Genomic DNA, 15,385 nt, shown 5'->3' on the forward strand with positions numbered 1-15,385 from the left:
AAACTAGCCCTTGCCTGAAGACTACCTTTCTCATCAAACTTTAAAGGATTAGAATAACAGAATAATGTGTCAATGATTGATATCTGTCGCACTTTATTTTACATTGTGGTTTTTAATAACTGGGAGTAGGATAGATTATAGAGAGACAACCAGTAGAAAAGTCAGAGGAAAAGATCCAGTGTGTTCCATTAAACCATATCTGTGATTCTAGCTGTACCATTTCTTGTTTTCGAAAATGTTGATGCTAAAAATATTGTTAAAAAATACACGCACGTCCTCTGAAACAATACTTGTATTCATTTATAGTGTTAAAAAATGTAAATGTCCTAAATTCAGCAGGTAAATTAAATAAGCGCTTCCTTTATTTCTGTATTGTCAATGTTTACAAATACATACATGCCTTACATACATACAAGACCGTGAAAATGGCGCGTGCACACGCACACACACAGCACATGTGCAAAATCTACTTACAAAAAAAGTAAGGTGTGAAAGTTTGCACAATGTGTATGTAATCCCAAGCACACTATTAGACGAGACACAAAATGACCACTTGCCTCGAGACTGTCCAGTTTAACAATCGGACCTCGATAAGTCGACCGTCCCTAAGTCGAAAACCTCCCTATTTCGAATTAATTGCTAGTTCTCGGCCAAACGCCTGCGCCTTTACTCCATTTTCCCGAACTCGAAAGCTCTGTAAGTCGAATTTTTTTTTCGGGTCCCTTTGAGTTCGACTTATCGAGGTCCGACTGTATATTCACAGGAAACTTATTTTACAAAGATCGGAAGAACATCATGGTCATGTTTTACCTCTGAGATACCTTCAGATCAAGAAAGACCTTAACATGTTAAGAGATGTCGGACATGTTTGAGAAAGAGATCTTCCATTTTCAGGGTTATCAGTTTTCACTTTGATGGCTGCACCAAAAAACTTGAGGTTGAAGAAAAATCTCTCGGGGTGGGGAAAACACGTAGAAAGAGGTACGTACAGGTGAGAGCATACGATGATGCAAGCATTTCCCGTTCCGCTGCCACTTGTCTTTTACACACTGAATTGCAAACCGTTTACCGATATGAACAAAGTCTTTCTGACAAAGAACCTGTGCCTCATTCATGTCCTCTCTAGTGCCTTCGAAATTTTCAAACACTGGATATTTATGTCACAATACGTGCTTTGAATATTGTAATCAAGTCAGGAAACATGATTCTGTGTAGTAAAATTGAATGTTTTCCTTTAAAACAGATGGTTTTTAAAAATAACAAGTGATAAATCTGTATTTACAATGGTGATAAACTTCTGTTATCTAACACTTAATCACATAAAGCTTATGCACTATTTATTACAAAAGAAAGACACCGCAGTGAAACAAGAAGGAATAATAGATGATGCGGATAGAGATGGGAGTTGATATCTTCTTTTCCAGATTTTTTTTTTTCAAATTTTGAGTTATAAAAAGCTAACATATGATTATTTGAGTTTTCATAATACGGGATTAGTACTAAGATTTAATATCTTGGATCGGAGACCTTTCAAGCAAACAAAGGTACAAGTAAAAATGTTTTAGGAGTTATGTTTTAAACTATATAGACTGTTTTGATGGAGGTTTACATGATGGCTATTGAGTAGAACGAGTATTTCATGCTTTGTCTTGAATAAGTGAATGTATGGATTGAGTTTGAGGGGATCTGCCGGTGTAATTGATCGTATATATCCAGTTCATGTGTTGTCATAATGGGTGCTTTAGAAGAAGCTGTGATCTTAGGACTATTATTTGTGGGTTATTTGATCTTGGGTTTTCCATTTGATTTTGTCTTTCTTTTCCGTTCTGCTAGTTTAATTAATTATGATTTCATCTTTTTTATTTTAATTGCCAAGAAATGTTTTACACAACTTCTCAGCAAATTTTTCTTGCATGAATCTTTTACTTTAATGGGTACTTAAAGTTGCTGGTCATTCAATTAAGTGTCTAACACCGTGTATCCATAACAGGGCGTGTTTATTCAGTATAGTTGTTCCAGTAAACGCAAGTTTCCTCGTAGATTTTTATGCCAGAGACTTGATTAAGAGGAGAGATGTATAGTTTGGCAAAAAATCCGATTCCACAGTTTCTAAAGGAACAGAAAGTAACAGCTTCAGCCATTCCCACTACAAGGGTTCAGTGAACCTTATGCTCACTCATGCACGCTTTCTTAAATCTTCCTATTTCCATGCATTCCAGCTGGCGCAGCTAAGGGCGACAATCGCTGCCTCCCAACAGACAAGGGTGACAACCCCCGTTCCTAACAATTCACATCCACCTAAATAATTCTGGGCAACTATAGAAACCCTGACCGGGATATATTTACAAATTAAAACCTTTTTTTAATCATCTTCAAGCAAATCCCGAGAAAGATTTAGGTACATCATGTTATTAATATATTTATTATGCTCATAGTTCGTCAAGAAAAAATAATTTTATAACAACAATTTATTGTTACTTGTGTAACTTATCGATAGCTTCCTTGTGCATAGCTTCAGTTTCAGGTTTTTATAAAATATCAAATATTTCATGATTGTCGGAATACTGTTCAAGAAAGACACTATCGACTTTTGAGGATTAGGAGGAGTTTGCTACATTACAATATATATATAGCATGCCGACAATCTCTCTCACACACATAAACATACACATACACACAAAACATTTACACACAAATGAACAAGCGCAAGAACACACGGGCACAAAATTACACAACACATTACATAAAAATAAGCAAACAAATGCGTCTACACTTTCGCACCAGACTGTAATTACAAGTGCGATCACGCACAGCACAATGGATTGAAGATATTTAATACCATAGATGCCTTACACCACCTTTCATTGAACAATGCATATCCTGTTGCTAGCCTTTTATTAACTTAAAGGAAATTGCATACTGACAAGTAGTTTATAAAGTCAATGAGTGAGAAGATTTTGTTGTAGCCTGATGCTGCCTTCACACGAAACTTGGATACATATATATCTGTCAATATTTCTTTTGCAGATGACTTAAATGACTGCACACATTGTTTAGACTCAGCCACTTAACAAGAGACGTACATTCTATGACCGTTTTACTACCTGTCAAAATAATGATGATGGAAATTAACGATTAAAAATCCTTTAACAAATGATAATTTACATAATGTACATATTTCTTTTTCTATGAGAGAGTTACACATATAGACATATATATTTTGTCAAAAGAAAGTTACTTTATTTCAGCAAATTCTACGCTTTATCTTTAACGCGTACTTTTTTTTTAAAGGAAGGAATTAACGAGAAGCAGCAGCAATACTCACGCGCACACACTCAAAGAGTAAGAAAGCAGAATGATTTATGAACACAAGTAGTAAAATATGTAAAATTAAGCATCAGAAAAAGTACTCAATAAATAAATGCACCGAAATATTTCCAGATTTGGAGATTTAGTTCTGCAAGATACCCTGCTTGGTTTGGTTTCTCATTTTGCGAGGTAATTAATAGTTGTCCACGAACGAGGTGCGAGTGGCAGGAAGATGCTTGTGCCGGTGAACGGGGAGAAGGAGGGTCTAGAAAACAAGATGCACAAAGCAACTATTACAATTATAAATTAACCAGGAAAAGCGCTTGTTTGACCTTTTAGAAAGTTTTTTTGGTATAATTTAGAAAATGCATCCCAATTACACTAAGGAGTATTTTGTGCACAAGTCGTTATGTACGCCTACGAGGCAAACAGACTAAACTTTGCATTAATTTGGTGCTCTCAGCAGTGTCAGAAAAAGATAAACGTAAACTAAAGAGCATGTGTCACTTCCAGCTAAAATAGTTTATCAAGCATGCAAACGCGCACATTGCAATACCACTGGTACACGTCACACCTTCAAAGCAGATTTAAAGCAAAAGAGAAACTGTTCAAGTTGTGTGTGTGAAAGAGAGAGAGAGAGAGCGAGAGAGAGAGAGAGAGCCAACTTCAGGAAAAAAGAATATTCGTGAACAACGTCTTAATGAAAACAGAATTAGAGTTTCAGTACTCTCTGTTCAGAGAGAGAGAGAGAGAGATATACAGAGAGAGAGAATAGTATTCTAACAAAACAAGAAAAGCTCAAAGATCAACTTAATACTACAAGAGAGAGACATAACCAAGGACACATTGCTTCTCGCTATCTGTAGGTAAATAAATAATGTTCAATACTAGAATTTAGTAGACTTTTTCAAATGATTTGTCAGGTTATATCTATACATCTGGTAGGTGTGTAATATACGTTGCTATGCATGTGTCTGTCATTTTGCAACTCACGTGGTCTTGAGGCTCTTATCTGCCCTTTGTCCTCATATTCTTGACTTACATAGCCTGCTCACCACCCAGCCGCCAGAGCGGTCACAGTGAACATCTCCGTCTTTCAGGCTGGCCAACATGAAACCTTCATTGCAAGTAACATTTCCTTCAACCCTATTGCTCGTCATCTTCAAAACCAATGTTCCGTTAGCAATGGACGGAGCCAGATCTTGTCTGCAGAAATTTACTTTATGTTGGTTACATGCAAGGTCAATTTCCAAGACGGTCAATGAAGTTTTAAAATATTTAATGTTTTTCATAGACCGACCGGAGGAATAGAGTGTCCAGCTGTCAACTCCGTTGATGAGGAGCTGAAAAATACCGTAATATGAACGGAACACATATCTTAAGATGCATTTTTATAGAAAGCAGTCAAGCTAGCTGGCATGATCATCGTTGTACGTACACCACTAGTTAGACCGTCGCCTACACACCTACAGCACGATCGAAGCAATCCACATCCACACGCAGTTAAAACCTATAAACCGGAGTACGCAAAAGTGTCATTTCTAAATGTTCTCTTCTGCCTGTTATTTAAAAGATGAATGATCCACAATACTAGATAATAGTCAATTGATACTCCTCAATACATTGTATAGCCAGAAGCTATGGTGGGATGGTAGTTTAAAACAAATTAAAAAAGTGAAAAGCAGTGTTGTGTGGGTACAAGGTGTTTCAAGATGCCTACATAGAGTATTATAATAAAAAAAATTAAAAAAAACGAACTACACATTATCAATATCGATCATCAAACTGGAGAGGTCCTAGGGAATTTTACTTTTTTTCCCCCGAAATAAGATTTCGGCAGTATATTCGATAGCTAAAATAAGACACAAACACACACAATGCGCATACAATAACCTCCACTTTAGCTTTTTTGAAGATGCCTAGCTCTTTGCTTTGAATATGAAATACATTGAATAATATTGTCAAAGTGAAACACAATACAATAATATTGGTACGAAAGTGCCTATCAGACAGATCACAATAGCAGATCAAAATAGTACAAGAATTAATTAGAATACTAATAAGAAGAGATAATATTATTAACAACTCTTTATCTCTTTACTCACACTCACGCACACATTGCACATACTTTTCAGTAAAAGAAAAAAAAACCAAAACACGTCATGTAGCCTTTTGTAAAAAAGACGAGCCTATGAAAAGTCTGGTCTGTTTTTTTATATCTATATAAACCTAAATTGTTTATGTACAAATAAAGTCGTCGTTTATTGATATATATATAGATAAAACTAACGCGTATAGACAACGGTTATATGAGCACACGTATCTGCGAATCTGTCTACTAATTTACTTACCTGCATCTGATTGTCACTGAGGGCCTTGACTTTAATAAACACGATCTCGTTTGGATTTATTGACCATGACGTCAAGATATTTGATGCCAGCCTCAGTTCATCACATACCAAGGATTTAGCTGCAAGCTTCCTCTCAGGAAGAATTTCAAAGAGAAATAAAACGTCCTCATCGTCTGTGAAGGACAAATAGGGCCTGAAAATATAACATTTTGCATAATAATTTTAGTGAAATCATAAACTAAACATTTTGCGTAATCATTACAGTGAAATCATCTTGGACTCCTTGATTAGCCCTTATCCCTCACGCACCCACATGATCGTTGGCATCTCTCTCTATATATATAAGTCTGATAAATGAAAGAAAACTCTTTAGTCGTTCCGATCACTCTATGGTGCATCTGCTGTCCTTCATTAGGCAAGCTTGCAGATGCTCGGACGAGACCTGCTGGAATCAGAAGGCTAGAGGTAAACAACACGGCTGTCTTGCCTGAAGTGACAGAGACATTGACAGCCCTGCGCGACATTCACGAGCAGAGAGGCGTCGACAAGTTTTACTTTGTTCTCTGTGAAGAACTCTGCATTCCAACACGCCACATCAGGTTGTGGCCTCTGGGCCAACGACAAGCCATGATTTAACGGCAGTTTCATGGATTGAGATAAACGTCAGTGTCATGGATTGAGATAAACGTCAGTGTCATGGATTGAGATAAACGTCAGTGTCATGGATTGAGAGAAACGTCAGTGTCATGGATTGAGAGAAACGTCAGTTTCATGGATTGAGAGAAGGCGAAAACTGACGCACACAGGTCTAATGACAACACAATGATTAGACGGGATAAATACGATCTAACAGAAAAGCAATCCATGAAAGTGGACTGTGAGTGTAAACACTCCCAAGCTGTGTGGCAAACCGTCAACGACTGTAGAAAGACAATACCGATAACTGATGCAGACTCCACATTGCGCTCTCCTAGATAGGCTTCATGACTTCGACGACCTATTCAACTTAACAACAGAACACGAGTGACAGCTATGAACCTGTGTCTTCTTTATCAGCTCCCTAAGTACAAATGAGCACGAGATTAAAAACTTATCCCGTCAACAAAAGGACATGAAAGCAGCAGGGCCTTATGATGTGTCTACGCGGACCAGCACTTTTCTATCTTTAGATATTTCTCCAAAATATCCCTTCAACTCTCCATTCTCCATTACCTAGAATCCCTTGTCTTCTGTGGATTCCTTTTTTAAGGTTACAGCTCACCTATTGTTCAGCAGAAACTCTTCGATAAGCTCTTGGCTTGTAGCCCCTCCCGATCAGTCTGTTTCTGTATCCTTGACTTCTTGCACAGCCCGAGAGAGTTGGATGGCGAAGTTTGATGATGATATGATGGTGAAATGTCTCATTGCGAGCAGTGATGAGAATGTGTACTACGTGGTAGCGTTATTCGATGAAAATAGAAAAAAAACCTTAGCATGGCTAAGACCAAGGAGATCGTAGCTGACTTCTGCAGGAAGAGATATTTTATGGAACCTGTCATTATGAGTAACCACTTTTAACAACAAGATTATAGAACAGATTGACCATTTCAGGTTCCTGGAAACCACCTTTCCCGATGACCTTAGCCGGGACAACTATTGGAGTCTATCATCAAGAAGGCAATGCAACAACTTTACTTTCTACGATAGCTTCAAAATCATGCCTCATAATGGACACTCTTGTCCAGTCTCATTAGGCAGTGATCAGTATGGTTGCTGACATTCTCAATCATCGTTTGGTACGGTATCATTATCCAGAAAGACGAAGTCCTACTTAACTGGTTTTCGCATCTAGCATCAGAGGCTATGTAAAGGCATCTTAAAACCAGAACGAGACCTAGTAGGCCAGTGCAGAGGCTACAAATATTTGCGCTGACCATCTAACATCCGTGATATTAGACAGATCTCTCTTCTCGTTCCCACATTTACGATCAAAGAACAACTTTTAAAAAGTCATTAGATTGATACCATTTTTTGCACAGCATGTTGTTCACGATAATACGTTTGTGTGATTTTATTTTGTTTTCTGAACAAACAACTGTTTTCAATGGATGTTTAATGATTATGCTAGTCATATTGTTAACAATGTAAGTGAATAAGACGAAAGGTTATCAAAGAGACGTCCATGTTGTTTTGATTCCTTACGCACTTTTAGCACGTAGCACGTCAGTGTGCCATATTTAGATCATTTCTGTGCACCCAGCATTGGGATACATGCGCTGTGATAAATGTTTTAGACTATTTTGAATTGTTTGTAAATATATCTTGAAACTCAGTCTAATCAGCTGGTATAATTGTTTTTCCCTATCTATATATTGCAGAGTGTGCTTAATTCTCTTGCATCTGCGCTTTACTATCCTGTATACACTTTTCTTCCATATGTACATATTAGAGCACATAAATGGTTGCATTCATGACACAACCTGTACAACTTGCTGTGACCTATATATATATTGCACTTTGTGAAGACCTATTGTGCTCAAAGTTCAGTAAAGAAATTAATATTTTATTTAACTTTACAGCTCCGATTATACTGTGAGCACGATTTTTTTCTGTCTTACAGAATATACAAAAAGTTAAAATTAAATAAATTTTTAAAATATCTTATTAAAAATATTATACTTTTTAATTTTTAAAAAATTAGAAATGTTTGAGTAAAAGCTAAGATGTCTGCTGCTGCATTCGACAAATTATATGGAGAGAGTTTGTTTAATTAGATCAAATATGCATCAAAATATTAATAAGCAAAGAAGTCCTGTATATTTCATTTCTTTCACTTTTTTCTTACTTTTCATACCTAAAGAGTGTAGTAATAGTATGCGTTTTCTGACCTTTTCTTTGATATAAGAAAAATCTTTAATCATTTCTCTTTAGTTTGCCAAACAGCAAGTTAACTTTGGCATTACGTCTGATTAAAGAATTACTATAACTCAACCTAAGACAAACTAGCAGTGCATCGTAACCTCCCTTCTGTTTTATAGAAAAATAGAACCCTCTTGGATCTCTAGAAAAGTTAAAATCCTAATATATTAGTTTCATATATTTAATGTTCTAACTACTATACCTAACAGACTTTTCCTAACAGTAATTATAGCTGGTTTTGTTAATTAAGGAAAAAACTGTTTTATTCGTTGTACAGCAATCTCCTTTATTTGATTTTAAGAAACATGAAACAACTCTACAGTCAATAAGTTGTATCCCCTAATCTGTGAAAGCGATCATTTGCCACATAGCTTTGTGGATGCTAACAGAAAAGTAAAAACACATAAAAAAGACATTACCGTTCTTTTGATGTTGTGTTAGCTGACAAACAGATTTCAGAAACAGAAGGCATGATTGATGGGAGAGGATATCCTTTCTGTGTAAAAAAAAAAAAAACAAAACAAAAGAGATTAGACTAAAACGTTTCACAATTCTTCCTTTACTCTTTCACTTTAAAGTGAACATAAAAACATAATATAAAGATCCAAAACAGTTCACTTAAATGATATAACGCCGAAAACAATTTTATGTGTGGAAATGAATTTAAAATATAAACACATAAAAATACACCATTTGACGGACAAAAAATTCTAAGTTCTCAGAAACCATCACAAGCACATTTTTTTTAAATTAACTCTTACCTCCACGGAATGTAAAGGTACGCACTGCTCACTCATCACCCATCCTGCTTTCCTGTCACAGTGGTTGGTAGACTTGCCTTTGTTGATCAAAGAAAGTCGTTGTTACACACGGCGCTACCCTCAAGCCTGTCCTGTGTCTTACGCCAAGTCAAGGCGCCGTTATCCAGTGACGGGGCCAGCTCCTCTCTGCAGAAGTTGGTTCTGTGGCGGTCGCCCACCACGTCAATCGCCATAACGACCAACGACGTAGACAAGTGCATCAGGTCTTTAAAGTTGTAGCCAGAAGGGTACATATATCTATAAAAGCCGTTGATCACGAGCTAAACAAAAGAAATGTTTCAGCATGTTTATTACGTGCTGTAGCAATAACAGGCGTAAATGTCATTTACTAGAAACGAAAAATTAACCTAAAGCTAGAAACCAAAACTATTGCATATAACTATGATGGGTGGTTCTTTCATACACCTCAAGATGTCTCCATCTCCTTATATATCTTATGCTTTTTTCTCTTCTTTTCTCCTTCTCTACGTATAGCACACAAATTTAAACACACACACACACAATCTCACACACTTCAGCGACGCGTGTTCGTTTTGCCACAGCGACTGGATCTGGTGAGAAGACACCAAGTACTTCTACTACCTTTAGGTCACTGACAAAGGTAGTGTCAATACCTTTCCTATTTAATGGTAAAGGAACACTATAAGCACAAAAACTGCTTACTTGGTTCCCGTTAGACACACGTAATATATCTGGGTAACCATTCAATATAGTAAACATTTGCTTACATTTACTAACATTACGTACAAGTACATCTTACCTCGATATCTTTATCTGAGTGAATTTTCAATTTCATGAACGCTCTTGCATTCCGCTTTACTGTCCACAGAGTTTTAAATTTTTTTTGTTGTCGCCAAATACCGGTAACATACGTGCTAGCGAGTACCGTTCCTTCATCAAGGTCGAATCGAAACTGAATCCGGTTATTTACTCCATCTCTCAACGAAATAACAGGTCTGAAAAAAGTCAAAAGGCCACAGTAATATCAGCCTAATCTTTATTGCTTTCCTTTTTAGTTCAATTTCACTGCGTTTAAGCGATATTTTCAGCATAGCACTCTGCAATGTTGTCGCACAACTTCTGGTTTTTGACATGTACCATTCATGTAACAGGTGTAAGATTTTTGACCGGGCGAACGCCGTCGTAGGAGAACTGACAAACCGATGTTTCCCTGCTTGACGCTAAACCCTTCTTATTATAGCCTCCTAAGCAATAACACACCAAACATGTGGCAAAACAAATAGCATAATCAACTTACTCAAGCGACTTACTAACTTAGATCGTTTGAATCCTTTCCGTGTGTTCTATAAAGGGACTACAATGAGACGCCTTACCTTCTGTCTCCTTCAGTGCTGGCTGTCAAATACAATTCCTGCTCAGCTCTTAGAGGTTCGGGTAGAAGAAAGACTGCATTTGCCTGCGGAAAATGTCATTTTTTAAACACAACTACTTTTTTTTAAGAAAGCTGATTGCCACTGATTCGTTCGGCCACAAACGTTAACACATGATACTTGTAGGGTCTATGGACACAAATGGCCTCGATTTAGATGTAAACGAGAGAATGAGGCAAGGCTATAACCGCAATCAGGACAAGACAATCACTAACTGCATATGGGCCAGATGTCCACGCATAGCGTTTACAGACAGGGTCTATCCTCCATCCTGTCTTGTCGTCACACTTGGCTGAACACCCGTGTACACCAGGGCAGTCGTAGTCCGTGTGGCACTTAATTTCTCCCTCCAGTCCTTTATCCACTTTCTTCCATTTGATAACGCCGCCGTCAAATGATGGCGCAAAATCTTCTCTACAGACATTGCTTCCCTGCAGGTCATTATTTTCGCTTTTGAACAAGATCTCCTGATTGCTGTTAACACCCACGATGGACTCCAGTGGCGTGGCCGAGTGAAACTGAGCACTGCTGGTGCCGCCGTTGACGGTCACCTATGAAGATAATGTTACGATGTTAAGTATGTATTGGTGCATTCATTAATAACAAAAGGAATCGGATGATAAATATAGTTCTATGTAATTATATTAATGTATCACAATTTGATACAGTTTACTCCAAATACATGCAGAGACACAAAAACGTATAGCACTTTAGAAGTGTACTGACTTATGTAATTTTGTGTGTAGAGAGTCGGCGTCGAACGGCTCAGGACTGTCCCTTTACCATGCAAGTAATAACCGGCCTTGAACTGCCACTCGCGGCTACTGGGTCATTGTTACATCGCAAGTTACGCCTAGATCTTGAGCCACTTAGGGAAACAAGGACCAGACAGGGTGTATCCAGTGGCGCCACGTGGGCTGGAAAGGGGGTGGATGGCTCTGGAATGTTCGACGGTAGGAGAGATAAGTAGCGTAGCTTGACAGTGGAGAGGCGCTTTTGGATTTGGGAGTGACCATGGACAGACGGCAGGCAAGCCGCCGAGTTCAAGTGAATAAAAACTACAGTTATGCGGAAATTTCGATCTTTGTTGTTTCTGGTACAAGTAGCCCAACAATAAGTAGCCATTAGATACTGACGTCTTGGTTACAAAATGAATTCAAGGAAAGGGAGAGAGAGAGAGTGTTCACGTACAGAGAGAGCTATATAGAGAAAAGAAGAGAGTAGTGGACAGCGGCAGTGTTTGTATGTCTGTCTCATTGGTGACGTTTTCTTGAAAATCTTTCCTACACTTTAGAGAATTTACCTGAATAATATTGCTATTGACCAAGTGGAACTGGAGAAAAACTGTTGAGTTCAGTTTCATATTTGGAATGGGCACGACTGTGGTTGGTGCCTTACTGTCCTTGCCAGACGTGTCTGGAACGTTTCCCTCGCCTTCTCCACGTATAACAAAGCGGTAGATTGTGTTTTCTCCTTTTAAATCTACAAACGAACTGCAACGTTCAAGAAACACACCTTTCTTACTATGCTGTTTTGGAAAAGCGGGAAAAATCCTCTCTACACAACAATTAACAAGTACCTGTAAGCTCATGCCCACCGCCCTTCCCTCACACTTACATACACGCACACACGCCAACAACAACTTGTTTACACCTACTCCTTGTCCCGAATGAAAACCACCATGGATATCATCTTCCCAGATGTCAAAGGTTTAGGCCTTGTGATCTTCTCCTTTTTCTCATCATCAAGCTAAAACAAACAGTGCAGTGTCGTATTCGATTGGTCATACTCAATGAAATCTGCATTCGTTATTTCCTAATGGATAATCATATGAGAGCTACGAAATCGAAAGCTTCATAGCCTAAGACCACATGCATAACATTAGAAGACAGTGTCAGATCAGCAGGCTGTGGATTAAGAAGTAGAGCGATGCCCGTCGTCAATCATTTAAGAAAACCCCGTCAATCCAAGAGTTTATAATCAAACCAAGGAAAAGAAGAACTATAGCGTTTGCAATGGCGTTCAAATAGTACAGATGTTAATAGATGGATTAGTAAACTTTGGCGCTTAAAGTGCTAGCAGGTACTTAAATATTTTACACCTAGGGACCGAGATCTTATTACTCCCGCATATTTGTAAGCACATGCACCTAACCGTTAAATATTAACTTGGTTTTTTAAAACAGCTTTCAGAGATACACTTTAATAGAAATAAGAGAGTGTAGAAGAAACAGTTATTATTTAAAGCAAATTACACTATGTAGGCACCTTTAGCCGAGAAGACATCGACGTGCAATCGCCTAAATCTCGTTGTTAGAATCGTACTTAAAAACCGACAAAAAAATTGGTGAAAATGATTTGTACTTTTTATCAATACTTACAATTTTGTTTTCCCTTATCAAGACACCTTCGTTGCACACGTCGTCAAAGAGCCAACCGGTCAGGCTGCTACATACCACTGAAGACGACTTGCTGGTGCTCCGTACAAAGTTGCCATTGCATATGACATCAGCAATCAGAACACTACCATTTCTTTGGGCTTGTAGTACTTTACCGTTGAGGACTTTCGGAATATGGTTTGCTTCACACGCGTAGTCTTCCATAGGACGCTTTTAAGTTTAAAATTACATTTTGGTGCAGGGAATTGTGACTAAATTATGAAATTGTAAACAAAGCGTTCAATTTAACAACTGCCAAATAACGAACTTTCAAAATCTCATAATAATAATATTCATAATCATATTCATAATCATAATCATATTCATAATCATATTCATAATCATAGGTGTATTTTTATCTCGCACTTTTATGATCAACATAGGTATCAGCCTCTGCACTGACCAGTAACGATAAATAACCATTAGGTTTGAGACTATGGACAGTAGCAGAAGGGATACGTTGACTGTAGACAGTGTAAACATGGTGCGTTTCCTACTGGTTCACATGACAAACGATATTGCAAAAGGAGTGGAGGATATTAATTCAGGAACAAACGATTTTGAAAGAGCGACAGATTGAAGCCTTTGAATGAGAGTGACGAACGTGATGTGGAATAGGGTTAGGACCTACCTCCACGGGATGTCGAGATACGCACTGCTCACTCATCACCCATCCTGCTTTCCTGTCGCAGTGGCTGGTAGACTTGCCTTTGTTGATCAAGAGAAAGTCGTTGTTACACACGGCGCTACCCTCAAGCCTGTCCTGTGTCTTACGCCACGTCAAGGCGCCGTTATCCAGTGACGGGGCCAGCTCCTCTCTGCAGAAGTTGGTTCTGTGGCGGTCGCCCACCACGTCAATCGCCATAACGACCAACGACGTAGACAAGTGCATCAGGTCTTTAAAGTTGTAGCCAGAAGGGTACATATATCTATAAAAGCCGTTGATCACGAGCTAAACAAAAGAAATGTTTCAGCATGTTTATTACGTACTGTAGCAATAACAGGCGTAAATGTCATTTACTAGAAACGAAAAATTAACCTGAAGCTAGCAACCAAAACTATTGCATATAACTATGATGGGTGGTTCTTTCACACATCTCAAGATCTCTCCATCTCCCTATATATAACTTATGCTTTTTTCTCTTCTTTTCTACTTCTCTACGTATAGCACACAAATTTAAACACACACACACACAATCTCACACACTTCAGCGACGCGTGTTTGTTTTGCCACAGCGACTGGATCTGGTGAGAAGACACCAAGTACTTCTACTACCTTTAGGTCACTGACAAAGGTAGTGTCAATACCTTTCCTATTTAATGGTAAAGGAACACTATAAGCACAAGAACTGCTTACTCGGTTCCCGTTAGACACACGTAACATATCTAGGTAACCATTCAATATAGTAAACATTTGCTTACATTTACAAACATTACGTACAAGTACATCTTACCTCGATATCTTTATCTGAGTGAATTTTCAATTTCATGAACGCTCTTGCATTCCGCTTTACTGTCCACAGAGTTTTAAAGTCTTTTTGTTGTTGCCAAATACCGTATACATACGTGCTAGCGAGTACCGTTCCTTCATCAAGGTCGAATCGAAACTGAATCCGGTTATTTACTCCATCTCTCAACGAAATAACAGGTCTGAAAAAAGTCAAAAGGCCACAGTAATATCAGCCAAATCTTTATTGCTTTCCTTTTTAGTTCAATTTCACTGCGTTTAAGCGATATTTTCAGCATAGCACTCTGCAATGTTGTCGCACAACTTCTGGTTTTTGACATGTACCATTCATGTAACAGGTGTAAGATTTTTGACCGGGCGAACGCCGTCGTAGGAGAACTCACAAACCGATGTTTCCCTGCTTGACGCTAAACCCTTCTTATTATAGCCTCCTAAGCAATAACACACCAAACATGTGGCAAAACAAATAGCATATTCAACTTACTCAAGCGACTTACTAACTTAGATCGTTTGAATCCTTTCCGTGTGTTCGATAAAGGGACTACAATGAGACGCCTTACCTTCTGTCTCCTACAGTGCTGGCTGTCAAATACAATTCCTGCTCAGCTCTTAGAGGTTCGGGTAGATGAAAGACTGTATTTGCCTGCGGAAAATGTCATTTTTTAAACACAACTACTTTTTTAAGAAAGCTGATTGCCACTGATTCGTTC

The 15,385-nt window shown here is 38.2% G+C and overlaps 1 protein-coding gene across 3 annotated transcripts in view; it reads right to left on the minus strand.

Annotated features, from left to right (window-relative positions):
• Positions 1 to 2,817: 2,817 nt before the first annotated feature.
• LOC112560318 overlaps positions 2,818 to 15,385 on the minus strand; it is a 33,980-nt gene continuing 21,412 nt past the window's right edge. For all 3 annotated transcript variants that reach the window (XM_025232097.1, XM_025232098.1, XM_025232096.1), the window contains exons 18-31: positions 15,236 to 15,318; positions 14,662 to 14,857; positions 13,839 to 14,159; positions 13,151 to 13,378; positions 12,428 to 12,519; positions 12,074 to 12,263; positions 10,986 to 11,321; positions 10,714 to 10,796; positions 10,140 to 10,335; positions 9,320 to 9,639; positions 8,978 to 9,054; positions 5,661 to 5,853; positions 4,303 to 4,652; positions 2,818 to 3,574 (exon numbers count right to left, since the gene is read on the minus strand). In XM_025232097.1, coding sequence (XP_025087882.1) covers positions 9,406 to 9,639; positions 10,140 to 10,335; positions 10,714 to 10,796; positions 10,986 to 11,321; positions 12,074 to 12,263; positions 12,428 to 12,519; positions 13,151 to 13,378; positions 13,839 to 14,159; positions 14,662 to 14,857; positions 15,236 to 15,318 — 1,959 coding nt within the window. In that variant the 3' untranslated portion in view covers positions 2,818 to 3,574; positions 4,303 to 4,652; positions 5,661 to 5,853; positions 8,978 to 9,054; positions 9,320 to 9,405. The remainder of the gene's footprint in view (positions 3,575 to 4,302; positions 4,653 to 5,660; positions 5,854 to 8,977; positions 9,055 to 9,319; positions 9,640 to 10,139; positions 10,336 to 10,713; positions 10,797 to 10,985; positions 11,322 to 12,073; positions 12,264 to 12,427; positions 12,520 to 13,150; positions 13,379 to 13,838; positions 14,160 to 14,661; positions 14,858 to 15,235; positions 15,319 to 15,385) is intronic.

Source organism: Pomacea canaliculata, linkage group LG3 (assembly GCF_003073045.1).
Source record: "Pomacea canaliculata isolate SZHN2017 linkage group LG3, ASM307304v1, whole genome shotgun sequence".
Taxonomy (NCBI): Eukaryota; Metazoa; Mollusca; class Gastropoda; order Architaenioglossa; family Ampullariidae; genus Pomacea; species Pomacea canaliculata.